Source organism: Drosophila takahashii, chromosome 3L, assembly GCF_030179915.1.
Source record: "Drosophila takahashii strain IR98-3 E-12201 chromosome 3L, DtakHiC1v2, whole genome shotgun sequence".
NCBI classification, from domain to species: Eukaryota; Metazoa; Arthropoda; class Insecta; order Diptera; family Drosophilidae; genus Drosophila; species Drosophila takahashii.
In genome coordinates this window covers 16,873,085-16,895,862 of record NC_091680.1, presented here as the reverse complement: position 1 = coordinate 16,895,862, position 22,778 = coordinate 16,873,085, and the positions used below count along the sequence as shown (strand labels likewise).

Below are 22,778 nucleotides of genomic sequence, written 5' to 3'. Positions count from 1 at the left end.
AGCGTGCGAGGGAGAGAGCGGGTGGGTGGTTGCGTGACGAGTGAGCGAGAGAAGGACAGAGATGCCGGACGGAGGGAAAGCAAATGACATGCAAATAAATGAGAACAAAGGGATAAACGAATGGCCCGAGCCAGTTGAAGTTGGCACTGCATTTGCTATTTGCCATTTCGCCATCGTCCGTCGCATTTCCAGGCATCGCAAACGAGCCGCATAATTTTTGCCGACTGCACTTTGCGGCCAAGGCGCCGGAAAAGGCCGCCCCAGCCCCAATCCTCCCGCTCCGCCAGGATCCGCTGATGGTTCCTGCTTTAATGAAGTATAACGCGACCAAATGAATGGCGTATTAAGCGAACGGCGCCTTCAAAGGCACTGCACAAAATAAAATAAAACGATTCTCTTCATCCTAAATCCATTTGCATAAATTAATAAAACTGCATTTTATTATATCAGGAATACAAAAATTTAAAAATATAATATATCCTTTTTTTATTGTTATTTACTGGATATATTTTTTAACCATTTTAAAATAGAAAATATGATTTTATTTAAAATGATTTTAAAAAAATATATTTTGGTAAACTGGGAATAAAATGTTCTTCATTTTTCCATTCCTTGAAGATTTTGTATCTTTTTTTACATAAAAAACAATAATTTTTGACCTACTAAAATAATGTTGTTAAATTTTCGCCCAGTGCCTGCATTGAAATGTGAGGATAAATCAAGGTGGGCTGCGGCTGTGGCTGAAGCTCCTGCTTCAGTTGCCGCCGTAATTTGTAAGTCGAGTGGGAAACAATATTTTTTCATCCGCCCTGGTGACCCGAGACAATAAGCATAAATAACATAAGCATGGAATATGGCATACGGCATATGGATGGCATGCCAGCTGTAATAGACAGCGAGTGGACTGCCTGACTGCCTGACAGGCGGGAGGAGTCCATGTTGGTCCTGCCACTAGATGGGATTCTGGCTGGGATCCAGGACCTAGTCCCTCCAGACACCGGGAGGAACTCTCTTTCGCACCCCTCTTCGTCGTCGCCCTGATTAATGCTTGTTTGTTTGCATGGCCGTGTATCACTAATGGAATTCACATGTTGGGACATGACTGATTATGTACACATTAGTCGACTGATTTGCAATTCCAAGTGCGCCAGCGTGTGAGTGAGTGTGTCATGTCCTGTTCGGGGCCAACTTTTCCACTATATGGCCTCGCAAAACAATGTTGCAGGCCGTTTCAATGTATTAGGTGTGGGGTTTCATCGCCGGCTGACTGAATCTACGTGTCCTGTCGCCGTGCACCACCCACAAAGGACCTTTCATGACTAAGCACATTATGGTGGATCCCACCGGCGCTAATTGGCAGCCGCTTTTGTGTTTGCCACCTTTGCTTGAGGCAATTTCGCATGCTCGATAATTTGCTCAAGGCGATAGCGACGCGGAGTACAAAATTGTGGTACTCCGCCCCAGTGCATTTTCCCTAAGTGCAGGTGCAAGTGCAGTGCTCCCTTTTAAATGGTTTAATAAACATGCACGGCAGTCAAGAGTTTGCTTAACAAATTGACTCTTTCGAAAGGCACTTTTAAATTCCATTTGCCGGAATACAATGGCACAGGCGACAAAGGTTAAAAATACCTATTTTAAAAATTTAAAAATATATATTTTTGAAATATTAAGCAGTTTAAAAGTGTTAGGATTAAAATATAAGGAAAATATAATTTTTAAAAAGAGTATTAAAATTAAAAAATTCATAGAAATATTTATTAATTGCAATTAATAACAACGAATCAATAATAAGAATATGTAAGTATTTTCATTCTCAAAAAAAATTGTTTTAAAATATTTTTGGTCGCCTGGCTCTTTGTAACCCAGATAGATAGATAGAGATCTGGTTCGGAGCGACAAATGCAACTCGAAAATGCCAAACTATATAAAGCGTGACTTAAGCTTCCAGCGGCGTCATTTCCAGCTTAATTGAGCATGTAACAAGCAAAGCTTTAGCTTTTAACTTGCACTCACATACGTGCTACGCCAGTGCCAAGGATATGCAAACAAAGACCCCCGAAAACTATGCCAAAATTCACCTACCCACTTCCCATCATCCCCCTCCCCCTCAAAAAACATATCACCCCGGCAGAGTGTCAGTGTGTGCATCGCGTTATGCTACTCGTGTATATGTTTTGTCCATGTTTATGTTTGCCGCCACAAGTATACTTGTGTTCAGACTCCTGCAGGACCCCCATACACACACCTACACAAACACCGAGTAACCCACACGTGCGTTTAGTGTTGGTGTTTGGTGTGCCAAAACATTCAGTTGTGGGTGGTGCTGATGATACGGCATCACCTTTCCCAGCACCTTCACCCACTAATTGCCCTCTCCCCCCGCATAACTTGTAATCCCCACCTAAATTCAACTACAAAAGGCAATATTTTTCCGTTTTTCCTTACCTCCACGTTGCGGAAATCAATCAATTTCCTGCGTAGACTTGCCATTCTGATGGATTTTTTTCACTCAACGCTCTGTAAATAAAATGTATTGAGTACTGGGATAGTTGAGCACCGACATTGATTATGCCGGCAGGTGAGTCAAACGGTGCGGGATGAGAATTCTTATATAACTTAATTAAAATTGCATTGTGTGCCAGATGGAATGTGAAAGCGTTGACGGCATTCTGCCCAAGAAAACTAATTAGTATGGAGAAAACTCAATAAAGAAGGAATATTTATGGCTGGCTAGCAATCAGAGAATATTATTACATGTTTTTTTTCTGAGACCTAATTTGTTTTTCCTTACAGTTTGTGCAATCCGAAATGTAATTAGCCAAAATCAAGGGCTTTAAAAATAAGTGTACAGAAATATTTTTCAAGTCATTATTTTTAAACAATCTCAATTTGTATTTTTTTTAATGATTTAACTAATTTTAAAGTGGAAAAATGTTTGTTAATGTCTCTTTTTTTTTCTCTTTCTAAAATGGTACAAAACGAATTTATTTTACTGATTTTCCTCACAAAAAGTCGGTCTCTTGACTAACAAATTTTGTTGTGGTACACCCAGAAAAAAATCCGTTCGAAACGTTCAAAAATCAAGCACAAACGTCTTTAAGAACAAACGTTAAAAATGTGAGAACAAAAAAAGGAGAACGGATTGTTCGCCAATCATGATAAATGTTCTTGGTTTTTTTTTTTTTTTTTGGGTGTATATTTGCTTTTATTAAATAATAGGTATGCTACAAAATGTATATTTTATGATATTATTTAAAACAAATAATAGTTAGACCTTGGCTCTGGTCGCCTTTGACCTGATGAGGTTGCTTCCCTATATCCTCCTCTTACTGCTCGTCCACCAGCCCCACCTGCTCCTCCGTCTGCACCCGTCCCTCCATTTCCACCTGCTCCTCCAGATCCTCCTGGACTTCCTGGTTGACCTGCTTTTCCCCATCTTCTAGGGCGGCCTGAGCCAGGCCTTCCCGGCTGCCCTGGGTTGGCAAAGGCGCTAACATCTCGAAGACTTCTCTGATTTATTGGAGGACCCACAGGAAATACATGCTTCTCCACAGCTTGCCCTAAGAAAGAATATGTTAAATTAAAGATACAAGAGGGTTGTTCTATAAGTTACCTTCGTGCATTAAGACAAGGCAGCAGGCTAAAATCAAGATGTACACAGGTTGCATTTCTCCAGTTAACTAAGCCACTGAGTTAGGAAACTGACTTTATATAGCAACTAACAAAAAATCAGAGAAGCTCCTCTCTAATTGCAATAGTGCGGTATGGAGAGAAAACCTTAGCTCAGCAGTAAAACCACCCAGTCACGTTGTTCTGGAAAAGTTTTATTTGTGAATGATTTGGTTATAAAATATTTTTCTTACTGCCCGTTAAATTCTAAAATAATTTTTGTTTGAGTTATTTAAGAAGTATATAAATCTTAAAATTACTCTTTTAAATTCTTACGTTAAGCTGATTACCAATTGAGGGTCCTTGGCAGAGTATCGGATAGAGTGAATGATCTAGACACGTGTTGCAAGAGCACTCCATATTGAAGAGGTCATGATGGTTCTAGATTTTCGAGGAAAACGATGCGATGCTTTTCGATTTTCCCGTCTGGCTTTTCGGCACCCAATACCCATTTTCCGTCTGTCAACGCTGCGCTAAAATATTTGTTTATTTTTTCCAAATATGTTTCATGGCACATCAGAGTCTTAATAAATACTAAAAATCCATGATGAGCTGCTGCCCGGGCACAAAAGCCATCAAATCCGTCCCAGAGCCATGCCCCCCGTCGACTGCCGCCCCAATCCAAATTCTGACTATGACGCTGACGAGCTGCTGAGATGCTGAAATTCTGCGATGCTGGGACGCTATGCTGTGCATTCCCAATGGATTTGCTCGTGCGTGTCGACAAGAATTTCAATTTGCAAACAATAAATTTGAGGAGCCAGTCGCTCCTTCGAGGACGACCACTGGTGCGCATGGGACCAAAGGACGCCGCAAAAAATAGAAATAGAAATATAAATAAAAAAGTGAAAAATAAACGGACTCCAAGCAATGTTTAATAAAGAAGAAATATTTTGCTTTTCACTTTGGCATCGTGTTGCAAGTGACAGTTGACAATCCCCGCACTTTGTTCCAAAGCCCGACAAATAGAATTAGATGCCGAATTAGGACTAATACACAGCATCAACTTGATTTCAGTCAGCAGCTGGCAGCTGAGAATATTCCGGAGGACTTTAAGCAGCGCGAATGGAGGGAAGGAAGGCAGACAGAAGCGGAAGCGCCGAACAAAAAACGGAAATGAATCAATTTCCGTGCTGCAGACCATTAAAAACTACAAAAGCCCTTCAAAGAACCAGATGAAGTACAGGAAAACGAGAAACAAGAGGCGGCACAACAGATACAAAATATGGCCTTCTGTCTGACTCTGCATGAACGATGACCTATGACCCGGGAAAGCTGCTTCTTAATGAGTTTGTGGTCGGTAGTTTGAAAAGCGGAGAAGGAATAAGCGCAATATGGAGATATTGAAAAGAATTTCTGTTTTAATAAAGATAAAACTCGTAAGGAAACTTTTTACAGTCCAAAAGAAATCGTGTATTTATACACATGTATTTTACGTAATTTTAAATATTTTATAATATTTTATTTAAATTTAATTTTTTTTTATATTTTATTTTTTCTTTAATCCAATTTTAAATTTAATAATCTGTTAACTCACACAGAAAAAAAAATTGATATGAAATTGCACTCAAGTTAACATTATTTCATATCAAATTTGGGCCGATATTAAATAATGCAAGATTGATATTTCGAACATATCAAGTTGATATTTTCGAGAATATCAAGTTGATATTTTTAAATATCAATTCAATCTTAAGAAAGATTAGTGTTTAAAATAACATTTGAACTTTTTGGTCATCAAAATGATATTTTTATATCAATTTTGTTCATCAAAATGATATTATTTCGTGTATATTAGTACCCCCCAGTAAAACAGAAATTTTTATTTTATATTAAAACAATTTAATTCTAATCATTTCACATTTTTTTGAGTCGGTGTACATATGTATAGGTGGGCCAGCAAAATGTTCAATATTTTATTATTTTAGTTTTGCCTGTGACACACACAACGTAAAACTGCGGCCGGCACACACACACACGCACATTCAGAACCGAAATGTCTTTAAATTGTGTGCTAACTCGACGGCAAAGTTAAAATCACCACAACTTTGTAATGTTTCGACTTAGCACTCAATAAAAAAATAAATTGATTTCATTTGACAATAAAAACACCTTGTTCTCGAATATTTTTGGTCTCAAAGTTGGGCCAGCTCTTTTTGCAGTGCTGCACAATCTCAGTGTTGTAAACTGTGGAACACTATTTCTCCCTTTCGAACTAAATTCGAAACGACATTTGATATTTTTTCATATCAAAGTCATACGATTTCATATAAATTGTAAATATACTTGTTTTAAATACCGAATTCAGTATTTTTTTTTCAAAAATTAATATGAAATAAGATCAAAATAATATTTCTTCATGTTAGAATGATATGACGAAACTTGATCCTTAAAAAAGATCAAATTAACCAACAAATATCAATTTGATATTTTGTCATATTTTTTTCTGTGCAGAACTTAATTCAGAACTCAGACCAATTTAATTAAATTGAATAAAATAAGAGAATCGAATTTAAATGTATCGCCTCGAATCTGAAATCATCATAAGGGAAAATCCAGAAAATCTATCTTTACCTTTGTGATCAATTTCTTTCTTGGGGTCGGACAAGTTCATGTAGATGGTGTAAATAACGTAGATGAACCCAAACTCAATTGCTGCAAAAAAACCATATAAAGAAGTGAAACACTCATTAATCATTAAAAACCTACCCATGGTCAGCAGGGAGATCAAAATGTTGGTCAGTGCCTCAATGGCGTCTCCCACGAAAAGCTCGTAGACCCACCACAAAATGAAGAGGACATCGAAGACCAAACCGCAAGCGCACCAAATCAACCAAAATATCATAAGCTCCGGCTTGTGCTGAAAGGGGAGCATAATGACGGCAACGAAATCAATGGGAATCCCCGGGATATTTTACCCACCAATGAGATGCCGGCTATCATGAACAGTGTAACTGCAACCCAGACATTCAGCATCAACAGGTAGCCCCAGAATAACCAAACGTTTTCGGTTTCACTCAGCTGTTTTTTGCTGAAGAGGTCTGAAGGGAATAGAATTAGAACTTCAAATTTATTTATGTGACCTTATAAGCTTACTGGGCAATGGTTTCCTCTGACTTTCTATTTGCGCCTCAACCGACTCGTCTTCCGATTCCCTTGCCAAACGACGACGCCTCATCATATAGAACATTATTAGTTCGAAAAACAGCACTCCCACAATATCCATCCAACCAATGGCCATTCCAAAGGCATTTAATGCATTCATTATGCTCTGTTTGCGTTCAGCTGTTGTTATTTTAAGTTTAAAAAAACATTTCTTATGACAAATTTTGCACGGTCTTTCCCAAAAATAAATACAATTTTAATAAATACTTGTATTTTGATTGCTTAATAAATGTAAAATACAGACGCGGAAAATCACAAGTTCGAAAATTTTGCTGGAAAAATAAACATAAAATATATTTCTGGCTCTAAGGAATAAAAGAAATAAATAAGTTTTGAATAAATAAATATTTTTCCCATTTAATTTTTGGACATAAGCTGGAATCTAGGTACTTCTCAGTAAAAAAAAATTCAACTGCAATGAACGCCAAAATATTTACTGCTCTGTAGAAATACTAACTTATAACTGATAAACAGAAGTCAATTTATTAGTTTCAATAAACTTCCCCTATAAGTTTTATGAATTATTTTATTAAATTAACCAAAACTCTAAAACATTTCTGTTTCTCTCAAGTTCCCCGTTGTGGCTGTTGGCAAAACTTAAACTGGAAGTGAGATGTTTAAAAAGGTTTTGTCGCACCCCGGGGGATCGAGATGTCTCCCCCTTTTCTTCGCCCGAGTTGCAAATGAGCGCGAAAAAAGTAAATTATATTTGTCAACGGGGATTCCCCTTGCTCTCGCTCTCACCCACAGGGGAAGAGTAATGGTTGTGTGCGTGTGGACTGCCGCCGCACGTATTTCATCAGCATGGCATTATGTATGGGGTATACGAGTGTATACATACATATACGGTGGTATGTCTCATTTTTCCCCTGCATAAATAGATGCGACAGCCATAGCTGCGAGACTTGGCTGCTGTTTCCGTTTCCGCCTTGATACCCTGTCGAGGGTGTGATAGAGCTGTGGGCACAATTGTGGTTTAAAGTTTTTTAAAGTTCATTACACTTTTAATTTAAATCTTATAAAAAATATATATCTCTAAATAGTTCTTAAATATAGTTTAGAACATTTTATTTTTATTTTTAAAATGCAACTTCATTTTAAAACTAAGCCTTTAACCAATTTTAAAAATATTTTACAAAAATTGTTTATTTTTCTTATATTTTTAGAACAAAGAGATCACTTTTCTTTAATTGCCACAATAATATTTTCTATTTTCGATATGAGTTCTAGCAGGAATTCTTTATTGATTTGGGCCTACGCTGTAGGATGCTTCGATCTGGTCAGCGCAGTGCTCTTTTCTATGGTCAGTTTCAAGACGATCTGCGATCACGTAAGGCAGTCCCTTCCATTTAATGTTGCTTTATAAAATTCTCACATCCCCATATTTCCCAGTTGAGTTGGCTGACAATTTTTGCGACTATTTTTGGCCTTTTCTGGGTATCGATGATTGTGATGCTCCTGGTTGGCATTCATGGGGTATATAAAGAGTGGTTCATGGGCGTGTGATGGTATCCTCCGCTTAATTACAGCGCAATCCCAGATGTGTTCGTGCCTGGATTATCTTCTCCTGCCTTGGCATCCTGGTGGAGATGTGCCTGATTTTGTATGCCGTTTTCAGCGAGAGCTCTTTCCAAATGGGTCTGGTCAAAAATGGATTGTTGCTGATGCTGGGATTGGGTGAGTGCAATATTAACGAATTGATATTGGGGATGCCTTTCAATTAATTTTTGTACATTCAGTTGTGGAGTGCATCTTTCTGTACATTGTTCAGCGATTTTACGTGACTTTGGCCTTTTGTCAGGCGTGTCACAAGGCTTTAACGTCAAAAGTTGTCCAAGAAAATCATACTTATACAGAACCCAGACAGCAGCCTAAAAGACAACCACAAATCCAACATCCCAGAGGAAAAATAGTTCATAACGCCCCAACACATCCCATGAAACTGAGTTTCCTTCGATCTTCGGACAGCAGTTCAATGTAATAAAATAAAATTGTGTTTTTATTTTTATTTTATATCTATCAAATTTGAATAACAAAAAAACTAATATGTGTTTTAAAAATTTGGAAGGCTTTCTGCTCTTATCAAGTTTTATTATTTTTAATAATAATTCAAAATGGTTATGCATTTTTAAAAAATTTAGGTTTTAATTTATGGTAACAATTTTTATTATTTATTTTTACAGGGCATTAAACAGGTCGCATTCACCCAAGGTGAATGTACATTTCTTGATTTTTTCTTCACTTGGCTGCTGAGCAAATTATTTTAAAAGGATTTTGTGTTTAACATTGGCACATGCGTGCCTGTGTGAGTGCTTTGTGTAGGTGTGAAGAGGTCCGCATCCTAAATGTGATAAAAGTTAAAGAGCTTTGTGCCAGACAAGAACGAAGACAAAGGATACGGCGCTTTCTAGAGCTCTAATCAAGAACGCTTTCCGAGAACCGGGAGACATAATTAGTGACGTTCGTTAGAAATTATATTTAAAATGAATTACAAAATATAAACGCAAAATTTAATAAATTCATTTTCGCATTTGTTTTTGCAGTTCTTTGAGAACAGCCTTGTCCCTCTTCATACGTTCCTTAGCTTGTTTTTCCATGCGTTTCAAATCCCTACGTTTCAAGGGCTTCTCCTTCTCCTCCGCGTATTCCACCTCACAGCCGCTTTTTTCTCTATGAGGCTCTTCATAGGGCGTTTCCGGAGGACTATATCCAATCATGTCCAGATAGAAAAGGTAAATAATGTAGACAAAAGTCATTTCCACAGCTGTAAAAAATAATAATATTAATTTCAATAAATTTAATTAGCAATTTATATTAATTTAATACCAACCCAATCCCACAAATGGCAGCACTGTGATTTTCACACCCTCCCAGTTCACAGATATGGCCAAGGTCAGACCATAAAGCAAAATAACGCCATCCAAAAGTATTCCCAGACAGGTAAACACCAACCAAAAACGAACCAATCCCAGTTTCCTCCGGTAGATACCGGCTATAAGAATGACGATTATGATCATCCAGAAAATGGTGAAGATCAGCGCCACCAAGGCAGACCAATTACCCTGAAAATACCGAAACATATTCATTCCTTACCCAAAAGGATGAGCCAATCGTCTTACATGCTTGGCAAATACCACTCCTGAGATAATTGCGAATAGCACGGCGGATATGAAGTCCAGCAAGGCGATGCAATAGGCGCAGGGCACTAAATATCCATCAGAATTTGACCCCATTGCCCGAGCTAGGGTTCATCACATCACTGGCAATGTTGTCTACTAAATCAAAGCCATAATGATGATAAGCACGTACTTGCCGAGGGAAGAAGGGGGTCTTCGCTGCCTGTTAATCAATGCCGTTTGATTGCCAAAAGTCCCAGACAGCGCACAGTGGTCGTCAAGGATTGGAATGTGGATGAATACAGTGGGCTAAATGTTTATTTCAAATCTTCCTATTAATAAACTGACAATTTAATTCGTAATTAAATCATTTTAAATTAAATCCCTATCAAAAGTCCAACTAAATAAGGAGACGCTTTTAGATATACTCACTCTTAAACATTTTTTAAATTGCATTATTAAAATGAATTAAATTTATTTTGTAATACATTTTTATTAATTATAATTAAAAGGTTAATAATTTGAGAGTTTTTACAGCTATTTCATTTATAAATTATACATTGTTACATAAAAAATCAGTGAATATTTTACTTTACAGTATTATATACAATAAACCATTTTTCGTAATTTCATTCCCACATAAATTATAAATATCTTTCAACTTTCGATTTAAGTACAAGGCTCTAAAATTAAATGGTAAATTGATTCTCAAAACAATCTTTACCAATGTGGAGTGCCTTTTGCCGACGACGATATGACAAGTTTTGTGCGAGACCATCTGTCCGCTCCTCATTTATGGCATTTGTTTTGTCAGCAGGCCCTGGAGATTGGATTGCCTGTCCTGGTCCCCCGTTGGCAACGTGACTAGGTTTTCGTCCTCGAAGGCATCGGGAAATAGATGGAAAACTGTGTAAGTCAATTATTATTATTGTTTGTGTGGGGGTGGGAATTGATTTGGCCCTCCCACTTGACCGGTAAATTGAAAATATGCGATTGTACGAAATAAATATTTTATTTTTTGTAGTAATTCATAAGGGAAGACTGCCCTTGTGTAATAACAATTATATTTTTCATTTTCGAGATTTTTCTTGCCTTTACCCTTCAGTGGGGTTAGTATTTGAAGTTCCAGATATTGCTTCAGTTGCTTCATCTTTGCTACCGTCTTCTGTGTTTCTAAATAAATTTTTTCCATGAAGTATATGATATAGATATATATTATTCCTTACCACCTTTAGATGTCCAATCATAGTTGTCGCCTTCCAGAAGACGATAGGAATATAGTCTTCTGAAATATCGGAATACCAAGTAAAATAAATTTAATAGTAAAAATATATTTAATAGTAAACCTACAAATTCCCAAGTAAGAAATAGTCCAGAGCTTGAAATGATGTACGTCGAAAACAGGGGACGAAGTTACATTCCATATTAGGAAAATAATATCAGTAGATGTCGCAAAACCAGAAAAAAGTAACCAAAATACAAGAAGAGTTGGTCTACCCTAAATTTCAAAAAACAAAGTTAAATTGTGGAATTTTAAGAAAATACTCGTTAGACTTTATTAAAAACTCTTACCTTCAATAGACCCACAAAAAGTCCAACAACGGTGAAAATCCAAGCTATTGTACTTAAAAATGCCAAAATGGTATACGAATTTGTCTAGAAGTATCAGGAAAACTTAATAAAATAGATAAATATACTTTAATTTATTATTTAATCACATACATGCGAAATCATGACAGAAACAGAACTAAATGAGAAGTACAGCGAACGCTGAATATCCTTAGGGATATTCCATTCTCCTATTTCTAGCGCCATTTTCTATAAAATATATTTACTCTTTTTTAGTTTAACAACACAACTTTCTAAACCAAGCATATAAAAATATATTTTATTTGACTGAAAAAATAAGGCCAACTAAGCGTGTTTTTTTAAGTACAGCATAGAACGGTTTATTTTTTGCCCTTTTTCTTTTCCTTCTTTTTGTTCGACTTTTTTTTGTCATTATTTCCGCCGCCTATAAAAATTAATTAGTAAAAAATGTAAATTAGTTAGGATCCACATAGCATACAACATAAGGTCCTTTTCTCTTTTGGTTTCTCACCCATAACCTTGTAGTACCGATGTATTAAACAAATGCAGGAACATTCAATAACTAAAAAGGATTTACAAATTAAACAATTTAGGAAATGAATTATTGTTTAAGTCAAAACTCACATATGCCAAGAATAATGATTGAAAACTCTTCAAGCCGGTCCCAATCCACAGTGATTGAAGTCGCAATGCCCCAAAGCAGAAATATAATGTCGGTGATAAAGCCGACTATGGAGAATATGAGCCAAAATCGAACCAAACCTGGCTTGCGCTAATGTAGATTTAATTTTAAGCTTTTAAGTAAATAAAATTAATGCCAACGAACCTTGCATAGACCAACAAGCAGCATAATGACAATAATAACCCAGAAAATGACACCCAGAAGCGCCAACATAGCAAAAACGCTGAACTATTTATTTGATTTAAAAATTTTAATTAAATAAATATATATTATTTAGAATACCCTACCTGCTTAACCAACAGAATCATCGCTTGAACGGTGAAATACAAGGCATGCAGCAGATCAGAAACGGCTATAAGATAACAAATCTTGGATAGATTGGAATGTGTATCGTCGTCCGACTTCTTTTTCGACTTGTCCCCGCTCTTCTTTTTCTCCGGCGACTTCTTCTTCGGCGGGGGTTTCTTCTTTTCGGCGGCCATTATTTATGCACAGTATAGATTTTTCACATCTGTTGAGAATTAGGTCAAAGCACATGGGACTGGATATATAAACTAGAAAAACAAACTTAAAACTAAAATATTAAATATAAAGTTTTGAATTTCAGTTTGAATATGCAGTGGCTCCAAAACTGTAAACAGCTGACGGTACGTAGAGTGGCAGCACTTTACGGTTATCGGCTATCGATTTATCAGTGTTGCAAGTAGTCAAAGTGGCGGTCTCCTTTGTTTATACAGCGATTTATTAAGTGTTTTTATTTATACCAACCAAAAACAACATGCCCATTCTAGTAAAGACGTAAGTAGCTAGAAATACAACCAAAGTAAATCCTAATATAAGGTGTAAATCGGTGTAAACAAAAGTGCATAAAAAGTGGCAGCGTTGCCACCTGGTCGGCTCTATTTCTTCGCAATTCCACTCCATTCCATGCGCACTGTTAACGATTCCACTCCAATTCGTGCGCACTGTTAACTTCGCCCTGCAATTTCCACTCCACTCCTCGCGCACTGTTAACGGCCATACGAAAACCACTCAGTGCTGAACAGACTCACTAACAGCTGTTAACTTAACAGAACTCGTTTCCGGCAATCTGCTATTTAGTATTTTTAGTATCTAGCAGTGCAACCCAATTTAAAACAAAAAAAAAGAAAAAAATTTAGTTTATTGTGAAATTATTGTTGGTTTTTGTTTAAATGGGGCCGCCAAAAAAGTCGAAAAAGGATCGCAGTGGCTCGGACAAGTTCGGTGAGTACGGGTCGAATGGAAAACCACCGAAATTCCGTGTAATCCGCGAGATATTCCACAGCCAAAAAGCGGCGTGCCGAGGATGAGGCCTTCACCCAACTGGTGGACGACAACGATAGTTTAGATGCCACGGAATCGGACGGAGTTCCTGGGGCAGCCTCCAAGAATGCCGAGACCAATGATGAGCAAATCAATACGGATGAGTACGGGGCCAAGGACTACCGGGCGCAGATGCAGCTGCGTCAGGATCACGGCAATCGTCCCCTTTGGGTCGCTCCCAACGGGCACGTCTTCCTGGAATCCTTTTCGCCCGTCTACAAGCACGCCCACGACTTCCTCATCGCCATCTCGGAACCCGTCTGCCGACCCGAGCACATCCACGAATATAAACTCACCGCCTACAGTTTATATGCCGCCGTTTCGGTGGGCCTGCAAACGCATGACATTGTCGAGTATCTCAAGAGATTGAGCAAAACCAGCATTCCCGAGGGCATCCTGGAGTTCATCAGACTGTGCACTCTGTCCTACGGCAAGGTCAAGCTGGTCTTGAAGCACAACAAGTATTTTATAGAGTCACCGCATCCCGAGGTGCTGCAGAAACTACTTAAGGATCCCGTGATCCAGAAATGCCGACTGATACGCAGCGAAGGCGAGGACTTTATCCAGGGCACGCTGGACGGCAAGGCCATCACCCAATTCGGCACCAAGTTGCCGCCAGGTGCCGCAGGGAAACCCGCTGAGGATCCTGCAGCAGCCACTGGAGGTGCAGCAGCCGCAGATGGAACAACGGCGGTGCCGGAGGACATAACCGACTTCTACGAGAAGATCGACAAGGAGGAGGAGGACGAGGATGAGGCCAATCTGAAGACCGTTTCCTTTGAGGTGGCCCAGGAGAAGATCGAGGTGATCCAGAAGCGCTGCATCGAGATCGAGCATCCACTGTTGGCAGAGTATGATTTCCGCAACGACACCAACAATCCAGACATCAATATAGACCTCAAACCGGCGGCCGTTCTGCGTCCATATCAAGAGAAGAGTCTGCGCAAGATGTTCGGCAACGGAAGAGCCCGTTCCGGGGTAATTGTACTTCCCTGCGGAGCTGGAAAGTCCCTGGTGGGCGTCACCGCCTGCTGTACTGTAAGAAAGCGAGCCCTCGTCCTCTGCAACAGTGGCGTTTCCGTGGAGCAGTGGAAGCAGCAGTTCAAAATGTGGTCCACAGCCGACGACAGCATGATTTGTAGGTTCACCTCGGAGGCAAAAGACAAACCCATGGGCTGCGGCATACTGGTGACCACCTACTCCATGATAACACACACGCAAAAGAGATCCTGGGAGGCCGAGCAGACGATGCGCTGGCTGCAGGAACAGGAATGGGGCATCATGGTGCTGGACGAGGTGCACACAATTCCAGCCAAAATGTTCCGTCGCGTGCTGACCATCGTTCAATCGCATTGCAAGTTGGGTCTAACAGCCACACTTCTTCGTGAAGACGACAAGATTGCGGATCTGAACTTTCTCATTGGACCGAAGCTCTATGAAGCTAATTGGTTGGAGCTGCAGAAGAAGGGATACATTGCACGCGTCCAGTGCGCCGAGGTGTGGTGCCCCATGTCGCCGGAGTTCTACCGCGAGTACCTGACCACCAAGACCTCGAAGAAGATGCTGCTCTATGTGATGAATCCCTCCAAGTTCCGCAGCTGCCAGTTTCTGATTAAATATCACGAGCAGCGAGGCGACAAAACGATTGTCTTCTCGGACAATGTGTTTGCCCTAAAGCACTATGCAATTAAGATGAACAAGCCCTTTATCTACGGTCCCACATCGCAAAACGAGCGTATCCAGATCCTGCAGAACTTTAAGTTTAACTCGAAGGTAAGTTTAGTAAAAGGAAATGTATAACTTTAATTACAAACATTTCTACTACAGGTAAACACCATATTCGTGTCCAAAGTGGCCGACACCAGTTTCGATTTGCCCGAGGCGAATGTGCTTATTCAGATCTCTTCGCATGGCGGTTCTCGTCGCCAGGAGGCTCAGCGTCTCGGTCGAATTCTGCGTGCCAAGAAGGGCGCCATCGCCGAGGAGTACAACGCCTTCTTCTACACCCTCGTCTCGCAGGACACCATGGAGATGAGTTACTCGCGCAAGCGACAGCGGTTCCTGGTCAACCAGGGCTACAGCTACAAGGTTATCACGCATCTCAAGGGCATGGACACGGACGCGGATCTGATGTACGGCACCCAGGAGGAGCAGGGACAGCTGCTGCAGTTGGTCCTGTCCGCCTCCGATTTGGACTGCGAGGATGAGAAGCTGCCGGGCGAGCCGGGCTTCCGTCCAGGTGGTTCGGGCGGCACTGTGCGACGAGCTGGTGGACTCAGCTCCATGTCAGGCGGGGACGACGCCATCTACTACGAGCACCGACGCAAGAATGTCGGAAGCGTGCATCCTCTGTTCAAGAAGTTCAGGGGTTAGACTTAAGAATAAACGTAGACAAGCTGTGAAGCATGAATAAAATTCTATAAAAAGTAACAGCAGCTTATTTTTGCATTGCATTGGGATTTGTTAATTGTTATCTAATATTTCTTAAATGTTCTAAATGTTGTTAATTATTATTTAATATTTCTTTAATGTTCTAAATGCGGGCTACGTTTTCCCAAATAATTCAGAGTTTTTGAATCCTTAATTTCAGACAAAACTCTGGTAAAGGTGATTGGGCTATTATAGAGCTTCAAGGCGACCTGGAGGTGAGGAGCAACCAAGATATGCACGACCAGTTCATTGGCGATCTCTACTACAACAAATACGGTCAACCTGTGAGTGCAAACTAAAAAAACCAATAAACCCTTAATAAATCCATTTTTATCATCACCAGATTCTCATCATAGGCCATCACATTCTGCAGGGCCGCGAACAAAAGTTGGATAAACCATTTGCTGTGCTCGAAAAGTCCAAGACCAATGAAGGAGAACGACTCCTCCTCGATACCAGCATGGCATCTCAGGATGTAAGCATGATGAATGCCACCACAGGAGCGGAGCGCACCGTGCTGGATCACACGATTGCTCAGGAGCACAAGAGTCGCCAGAGAACCGAGTACACCGTCCGCGCTGTTTGCACGAAGAAATTGATCTTCAAATCGCGACCCAAACCAATTATCGCCAATGTGGCCAAGTCCGTTTGAATGGTTCTTTTAAAAATATAGTTTTATTCGCTTTTTATGATGGTATATTCATAAGTAGACTCTTTACTAAACAATTTCCATCTCACGCTCAATGCCCACGAACTTCAGCTGCTCTGTGGGTCCGTATCTGTAGTCGAAGAACAGCTCCTCGCCGGGCTGAATGGCCCGCTTGGCAAAGATGCCGATGCGATGGTCGCCGGTGACCATCATTACCTTGGCATAGCAGTTCGGATTAATGGAATGGTTGGCGAATCGAATCTTGTTGCCCTTTCGTGTGGCATCCACAACGAAATCGTTGTTCAGATTGAAGAGGAACGAGCACATGTACTTGTCGTAGACTTTGCCACGGCGATCGGCCTCGTCCTGCGAAATTATCTCTCCACAATACTCGGAGATGAACTCGTTCTTTTGGGCGCCCTCCTTGAGGAAGATGCCCCAGCCGGCAATGTCAGACGGAGCCATGAGCAGGTGTTTGTCTGGAAAAGGGAGATTTGATTAGATATCTATTATTTAATTTTGGTATATGGATATATAAGAAAGTTCCTTACGCAGTCCCCGCTGCACGCACACATTCTTGCACGTGATTTTGGTCAGCTTGAACTGATCCGCTCCGCAGGCCTGGCAGAGATCGGGATCGCACTCGCGCACCGCCAAGTAGCAAGGACACTGCTTCGTGTTGCACTGGGCCTTGCAGCGACAGCCGGGGAAACGATTCTGGCAATCGCTGCTGCAGTTGCAGAATTTCTCACAGAAGTTCTGCGTCTGAATGCACGAGCAGTTCATGTCGCACGGATGCCCCGGATGGTCGCAAGGCGTGTAATTGTACACGTGATTCGAGGACGAGTCCTTCTTCAGCTGAATCTTTCGGCAATGCAGCGACCACAGGCGTTGCTTCTTCTTCTTCTTGCGCGGCGGCGTGAAATCCTGGCGCAGATCCTCGAAACTAAACTCGGCGTCCTCCTTTTGGGCAAACTCGTACACCTGACGGCAGGTCTTAGTGAGCATGTTGTGCGCAATGGCGCAATAGTTCTTCAAGTAAACTTTGTGCAAGACACGGTAAAGAGCCTGATCAGCGCCCGTCCAGACGCACTGCGTACTGGTAATGTTCATCATGCCGGCTGAAAGGATATATAATAAGGTTTTTATATAGAAAAACTATTATTTAATTTTAAACCTCACCCATAATTGAGTTAATCTCAGCCACGGCGGCGCTATTTACAGTCAGACCATTGTCCTTGCTATTCTCATGGCTAAAGTCCTTGTTGCTGAACTGACTGTTGCTGTCATTACTGTCCTCCGAACTGGCCTCATTGCAGGAATCAATGGGAGGCGTTTTGCTATCGGCCGCCAGCTTTTCTTTCATGCCATCCTGTATAAAAGGGTTATAAAAAATTAGTTGAAACGTTATTATTTTATATTTAAATCCAACTTACAATCAACATGTAGCAGGAGTTGCTGCAGGGATCGGCAAAGGTTTTCAGCTCCGGATAGCGACGCTTCTGCAGATTGGGACCAGCATGTCCCTGCAAGCCTGCGGAAATAGAGCAACGGAATTAGAAAGATTTAATCAAAAAGAAATCATTTGATGTCCATGAAACGCTTTTGGATTAGCATGAGGGTAATCGGTTACTTTTCGAGAGAGAGAGATACAGAAATGGTCCAGGCAAAGCCACACGGAATGAGGTGAGCAACACCGAAGTATCAATTTCGACACATGACAAACAGAGCCAATTATCCACAGATATATGAGGGATTATTATAATTATATTCATAGACAGCGAGATGAGGATGCGGAGGCGTGGACGGGCTAACGGCATGAGTGTGTGTGCGTGTGGTTATCGAAACAACAACTACAACAACGACTCACCCTGCACATGGTGACCTAAATTGCAATTATTTCAATACAACATTTTCGAATTTCGTGTTTTTTTTGGGGGGGGGGGAGTTTTAGAAATGGTACGGATTTTGTTTTTTTGGCAAGATAATATTGTTTCCAAACAAGAAAAGAAAAGCAAAAACAAAACGTAAAGTCATTAGGTAACCCAGCTGGCAGCAGTTCCCATGTTTGAACTTACGGTGCAGGAAGCAGTCGTATTTGAAGCATCGCCGGCAGAAAAGAGTATGGAAGGAGTGCATAGTCCTTTCGCGGGAAACGCTTTCGGCCTTGATGCCATCTATGTTGGGCGTGCACTCCTGGGGACGCTCCGGATCCTGGTGCTCAGTGAGCTCAATGTACCTGGGAGAATCAAAATAAATTTATTTAATTCTATGATCTGCTATTCATTTAGCTATTTAAATTACTTACTTCTCCTTGAGCTCCTGGGCAGTGCCCTTGTCTGGGAAATTGGCGCTGATGGCCTGGAAAATAATTGGAGCCGGGAAGGGCAGCTTGTCCTTGACATCTTCTACGGCGGGCTTGACATCTGCTCCCTCAGTGGCCTCCGGCTCCTCCTTCTCCTTCTTATCCACCACAGGATCATCGACTTTGGTCTCCGCTTTCTCCGGTTTCTTTGGAGATTCGCCACATCCGTCCACATCCACTTCGCCATCCTCATCCCCATCTCCTTCCTTGGATTTTACAGAGGTCTCCAGCTTTATGGATGATCCCGGGGTGGCTTCCTCCAACTCCTTGCTGTGGGAACGCATGAGGGCGTGGACCAGTTCCACGAAGATGGCGTCATCCATGAACGAGGGATCCTTGTCGCCGTGCACCTTGCCGTCGTAGTTCTTGATCAGCTCCTCGATGAACTTGCCATCCTTGTCGAGGACCTCGTCGCCCATGTAGGGAATATTATGCAGCACCGTCTCGTCCTCGACCATGAAGTTCTGCTGCGTGGGGGCCCAGGTGTACATGGTGGGTATGGGCGTGACGGCGTTGATCACGCAAATCGGAATCTTTTGTGGCCCGCTGGGAATGCCATTGTAGCTGGTCACCTCCGCCCGCTTCACGCAGTCCACATGCGGCGGATCGTAGGGTTTAGCCTGCCAAACCTTCGACTCGCAGTACAGATCCTGTACATTGTGGTTGTGCTCGTCCCTGGGGGATTTATTTATTTTATTAGTTTCAAGTCCAGACTTCTGCCTTCCCGTTCCCGCGCTTACCAGTTCTTTATCCACGCCTCCTTGATCTCGTCGGCGCGTTTGTAGCGCTTCTGCTGTCTGATCTTGATATATTCCGACTTGACACGCCTCTTCCACTCGGGCGGCACTTTGGTGTTGTTCATGGCGTCGTTTAAACACCTTAACTTTGCTGCATTTACGCGTAAATCAAAAGATTTTCCTAGTTTATTTTCCGCCTTTTTTTGCAACAGCTGCAGAGTGACCGTTTCGCTTTATGAAAAATACCCTGAAGCATGGACGTGGGCAGAAAAACATATGGCGGGGTTCTTGATTTTAAAAATATAAAAATGAATAATTTTAATATCTTTATATTAAATAACAAATAATTCGCTTGATAGCATTTCTATTAAGTAAGCCTCCTTGCATTTAAATAATTGTTTCTAACACACATCACTTATTTAGAAAAGTATTTATTTGTTAATTGTTTTCATATATGCTCTTGTAGCTCGTTTGTTTTTAAAATAAAATCTGTACAATTTAATTATATGAATTTTCCCTACATAATTATTATATAATTGATAAACAAATTTGCATTTGAAGAGGGGGTTTTCCACACCCCTTTGCCATGCCCATGCCTTTTAGTGTTGGTCAACACCACTTGCTTTAGTGTTGGCTAATGTGGAATATCATCAAAAACATAAAAAAAAAGGGAAGAAAGCTATGAGAATCCTATCAAAAACTAGGAAATTTTGCAAAAATTAAGCTGGACAAATTCAATCGCATCAAGGCGGCCACGAGCATTGAGGAAATAGCTGCAATGGAACCCTCAGCCTGCGAAGGTAAGTCACCGGTCCAGACCAGACCCCGAAAAACGCGCAACCCACTGACTATGTTTACCAACTATGTATAACTGGGTTTGTTTTCGTTTGCATCTCCATAGATCTGAAGGCCTTCGAACGGCGCCTCACCGAAGTGGTTTCATCGTACCGTCCCTCGACGTTCCGCTGGCGCAGTAAGTTAAACCCGGAGCACGAAAAACGGGAGCAGTACGGCCCGTAATAACAGTAGAACTTCTTGCAGTTGTCCTCTCCGCCATGTCCATGTGCACGGCCATCAGCGCCTGGTACTGGCTACGCGACCCACGCACCACCATCGTTCCGCTGACGGAGTCCCTCCTGATCCATCCCATCTTCACAGTCGCCACCCTGACACTGAGTAAGTGCTCCGGATAATTGGTAGTTCCATCCGTGGATAGGTCACTTGACTTAGTCATAGACCATGGTCGTAAAACTCGGGTTTGTTGTATACATAATAGTACTGGGAAATTACTGGGGGCCTGTCAACACTCAATTTGTGTGCAGTTATATTTTTAGGCTCTTTAATATTATCTAATAAATCAATACTATTAAAATTTAAATGTTCCCAATATAGTATGACTTGCAATGAAGAGTTAGATTATAATACCGTAATACGGGAATAGCACGTATAGGTCCGTTTTTTCTTTTCTTTCCCATGTTATAAAATTTATTTTTAGCAACTTACTGTATACACAAAAATAATTCTTTTTGTCAGTAAAGGAAGAAAATTCCCCAATGTTATGATTTATAAACAAATAAAATCTTGACAAAGTGGTTAAAATCTTAGATTAATTACACCATTTAATTTATGCTAGCCTTTTACAAGCATTATTATTTTTAGATAGATAATAATATGGCTTATCAACAACTTTATATTTCTGCAAACAGCTTTATCAAATACGATTTTCTTTGATGATTTAATCAGGTCATCAAATCAAGTACCAGGCTAACATTATGCCTTGTCACTCCAATATAAATAGCTAAGCTGATTAGAATTTAAGTAATTTTTCTTCTAAAAACGAATATCTTATTTAGGTTTTTTGAAGTACTAATATCAACTAAATCTGTGAATTATACCCTTTTATTTTAATGATGAATCAGTACTAATTGTAATCCTCTTAATTCCCTTCCAGTCGTCCTCTTCATCCTGGGCATACAAAAACTGGTCATAGCGCCGCAGATTATAACGTCCCGAACGCGAACGGTACTGGGAGATTTCAATATGAGCTGTGATGACACGGGGAAGCTGATACTAAAGCCGCGCCAGAGTAACAACAACAGTACATGAGCACCGGCCCGCTTCCAGGACAATTAATTAGTTAATGCTAGTTCCCTTTTCTTTGCTTATATGTTGATTCGGACACCCTCGCTTTGTAAGCGAAATTTTAACGTACACCCTTATTTCTCCTTTTTACTTTTGTTTAATTATAGAAGCTCCATTGTACAAAAAAAAAGAAAAAAGAGAAAAAATCAATTGTTAAGCTTTATGTGTTTCGTTAATAGCGTTACCCATCGCTGCCAAATACAACAAGCTACATTTCAATATCAATTACTTTACAGCTAACGAGGTGCCTTGAAATTGTGCAACGACAAGTGTTTTTTCCAATTTGGGGCGTTTTTTAGAACTGTATTTTGTATAAATAGGGAGTTTGGACAGTTCCAGGGCATCAGAAGCAACCGAGCCATCTGTACAACAAGCCAGCAATTACCATGAAGTTCCTACTTTTGTGCACTCTCATCCTGGGCCTCGCCTTCTTCATGGCTTCTGGCAAGGATTGCAATGGGTAACCTTCGTTTCAGCTCCATATAACTGGTTCTCATGTAATTTTAGCTCTGCCCCAAATCAGCGAGAAGGAAGCTCCGATGGTCGACCAGGACAATCACCACCATCACGTGGTACGCAGCGCACCTGTGTTTGTCGATGACAAGAAGGCTCCCAAGCAGGACGATGTCGCCTGCTGTGGATAGGCTCCATGCTGATCAAGGCGTGACGGCAATTTCATCGATCTTTAAACGCCTTTGAATTTAAATAAAGAGCAATATTAAAAAGAAGCTTAGAGAACAATTTTATTTTACTGGGTTTCAAAATGAGAAATCCTTAGCTCTTAAGACCATCGTGAAATCCAGCCATTTAAAAATATTACATTTTAAAATATGTATTTTGGAATCAAAGGCTTTCAATAACTACAATCTGTAATCCATACCATTAAAAC

The 22,778-nt window shown here is 40.7% G+C and overlaps 10 protein-coding genes and 1 non-coding gene across 16 annotated transcripts; 5 read left to right on the top strand and 6 right to left on the bottom strand.

The window, feature by feature from the left end:
• Positions 1 to 3,020: 3,020 nt before the first annotated feature.
• Positions 3,021 to 3,756, bottom strand: LOC108069093 (cuticle collagen 19). The gene is made up of 2 exons (XM_017159044.3): positions 3,614 to 3,756; positions 3,021 to 3,560 (listed from the first exon to the last, which is right to left on the bottom strand). Exons 1-2 carry the CDS (start codon positions 3,666 to 3,668, stop codon positions 3,253 to 3,255), a joined length of 363 nt encoding a protein of 120 aa, XP_017014533.2. The 5' UTR covers positions 3,669 to 3,756; the 3' UTR covers positions 3,021 to 3,252.
• A 2,374-nt stretch (positions 3,757 to 6,130) lies between these two features.
• On the bottom strand, positions 6,131 to 7,024 carry LOC108069096 (uncharacterized). The gene is made up of 4 exons (XM_017159048.3): positions 6,766 to 7,024; positions 6,592 to 6,710; positions 6,379 to 6,529; positions 6,131 to 6,324 (listed from the first exon to the last, which is right to left on the bottom strand). The coding sequence occupies exons 1-4, from the start codon at positions 6,932 to 6,934 to the stop codon at positions 6,182 to 6,184; spliced, it is 582 nt and encodes a 193-aa protein (XP_017014537.2). The 5' UTR covers positions 6,935 to 7,024; the 3' UTR covers positions 6,131 to 6,181.
• Positions 7,025 to 8,009: 985 nt separating this feature from the next.
• Positions 8,010 to 9,296, top strand: LOC108069083 (uncharacterized). Of its 2 annotated transcripts, none has more exons than XM_070214337.1 (4): positions 8,010 to 8,164; positions 8,227 to 8,310; positions 8,364 to 8,511; positions 9,018 to 9,296. In XM_070214337.1, the coding sequence occupies exons 1-4, from the start codon at positions 8,054 to 8,056 to the stop codon at positions 9,023 to 9,025; spliced, it is 351 nt and encodes a 116-aa protein (XP_070070438.1). In that variant the 5' UTR covers positions 8,010 to 8,053; the 3' UTR covers positions 9,026 to 9,296. The 2 variants fall into 2 exon arrangements, with proteins under 2 accessions (XP_070070438.1, XP_017014523.2); XM_017159034.3 differs by lacking the exon at positions 9,018 to 9,296 and adding an exon at positions 8,574 to 8,860.
• Positions 9,297 to 9,336: 40 nt separating this feature from the next.
• On the bottom strand, positions 9,337 to 10,113 carry LOC108069097 (uncharacterized). The gene is made up of 3 exons (XM_017159049.3): positions 9,954 to 10,113; positions 9,665 to 9,896; positions 9,337 to 9,598 (listed from the first exon to the last, which is right to left on the bottom strand). Exons 1-3 carry the CDS (start codon positions 10,065 to 10,067, stop codon positions 9,354 to 9,356), a joined length of 591 nt encoding a protein of 196 aa, XP_017014538.2. The 5' UTR covers positions 10,068 to 10,113; the 3' UTR covers positions 9,337 to 9,353.
• An 830-nt stretch (positions 10,114 to 10,943) lies between these two features.
• On the bottom strand, positions 10,944 to 11,261 carry LOC108069095 (uncharacterized). Its single transcript, XR_011418410.1, has 2 exons — positions 11,180 to 11,261; positions 10,944 to 11,115 (listed from the first exon to the last, which is right to left on the bottom strand). It is a non-coding gene; the product is annotated as an uncharacterized protein (transcript).
• Positions 11,262 to 11,758: 497 nt separating this feature from the next.
• LOC108069099 (uncharacterized) lies at positions 11,759 to 12,775 on the bottom strand. Of its 3 annotated transcripts, none has more exons than XM_070214339.1 (5): positions 12,510 to 12,525; positions 12,367 to 12,450; positions 12,165 to 12,302; positions 12,019 to 12,102; positions 11,759 to 11,964 (listed from the first exon to the last, which is right to left on the bottom strand). In XM_070214339.1, exons 2-5 carry the CDS (start codon positions 12,371 to 12,373, stop codon positions 11,900 to 11,902), a joined length of 294 nt encoding a protein of 97 aa, XP_070070440.1. In that variant the 5' UTR covers positions 12,374 to 12,450; positions 12,510 to 12,525; the 3' UTR covers positions 11,759 to 11,899. The 3 variants fall into 3 exon arrangements, with proteins under 3 accessions (XP_070070440.1, XP_017014539.2, XP_070070439.1); XM_017159050.3 differs by having other exon boundaries at positions 11,769 to 11,964; positions 12,165 to 12,312; positions 12,510 to 12,770; XM_070214338.1 differs by lacking the exons at positions 11,759 to 11,964; positions 12,019 to 12,102 and having other exon boundaries at positions 12,166 to 12,302; positions 12,510 to 12,775.
• Positions 12,776 to 12,881: 106 nt separating this feature from the next.
• On the top strand, positions 12,882 to 16,693 carry LOC108069121 (chromosome transmission fidelity protein 8 homolog). Its single transcript, XM_017159080.3, has 3 exons — positions 12,882 to 13,020; positions 16,157 to 16,280; positions 16,340 to 16,693. The coding sequence occupies exons 1-3, from the start codon at positions 13,001 to 13,003 to the stop codon at positions 16,646 to 16,648; spliced, it is 453 nt and encodes a 150-aa protein (XP_017014569.1). The 5' UTR covers positions 12,882 to 13,000; the 3' UTR covers positions 16,649 to 16,693.
• Positions 13,316 to 15,981, top strand: hay (ATP-dependent DNA helicase hay). The gene is made up of 3 exons (XM_017159077.3): positions 13,316 to 13,467; positions 13,529 to 15,339; positions 15,394 to 15,981. Exons 1-3 carry the CDS (start codon positions 13,416 to 13,418, stop codon positions 15,937 to 15,939), a joined length of 2,409 nt encoding a protein of 802 aa, XP_017014566.2. The 5' UTR covers positions 13,316 to 13,415; the 3' UTR covers positions 15,940 to 15,981.
• E(z) (histone-lysine N-methyltransferase E(z)) lies at positions 16,653 to 19,984 on the bottom strand. 2 transcript variants are annotated; one of them, XM_017159078.3, is made up of 8 exons: positions 19,751 to 19,984; positions 18,954 to 19,685; positions 18,724 to 18,884; positions 18,516 to 18,530; positions 18,082 to 18,179; positions 17,828 to 18,017; positions 17,197 to 17,766; positions 16,653 to 17,124 (listed from the first exon to the last, which is right to left on the bottom strand). In XM_017159078.3, the coding sequence occupies exons 1-8, from the start codon at positions 19,870 to 19,872 to the stop codon at positions 16,715 to 16,717; spliced, it is 2,298 nt and encodes a 765-aa protein (XP_017014567.2). In that variant the 5' UTR covers positions 19,873 to 19,984; the 3' UTR covers positions 16,653 to 16,714. The 2 variants fall into 2 exon arrangements, with proteins under 2 accessions (XP_017014567.2, XP_070070437.1); XM_070214336.1 differs by lacking the exon at positions 18,516 to 18,530 and having other exon boundaries at positions 19,751 to 19,983.
• Positions 19,985 to 20,366: 382 nt separating this feature from the next.
• Cnep1r2 (CTD nuclear envelope phosphatase 1 regulatory subunit 2) lies at positions 20,367 to 22,039 on the top strand. 2 transcript variants are annotated; one of them, XM_017159068.3, is made up of 4 exons: positions 20,367 to 20,547; positions 20,649 to 20,720; positions 20,777 to 20,923; positions 21,699 to 22,039. In XM_017159068.3, exons 1-4 carry the CDS (start codon positions 20,526 to 20,528, stop codon positions 21,851 to 21,853), a joined length of 396 nt encoding a protein of 131 aa, XP_017014557.1. In that variant the 5' UTR covers positions 20,367 to 20,525; the 3' UTR covers positions 21,854 to 22,039. The 2 variants fall into 2 exon arrangements, with proteins under 2 accessions (XP_017014557.1, XP_017014558.1); XM_017159069.3 differs by having other exon boundaries at positions 20,369 to 20,547; positions 20,789 to 20,923.
• A 134-nt stretch (positions 22,040 to 22,173) lies between these two features.
• On the top strand, positions 22,174 to 22,617 carry LOC138912864 (uncharacterized). The gene is made up of 2 exons (XM_070214420.1): positions 22,174 to 22,333; positions 22,397 to 22,617. The coding sequence occupies exons 1-2, from the start codon at positions 22,276 to 22,278 to the stop codon at positions 22,531 to 22,533; spliced, it is 195 nt and encodes a 64-aa protein (XP_070070521.1). The 5' UTR covers positions 22,174 to 22,275; the 3' UTR covers positions 22,534 to 22,617.
• The last annotated feature ends 161 nt before the right edge of the window (positions 22,618 to 22,778 follow it).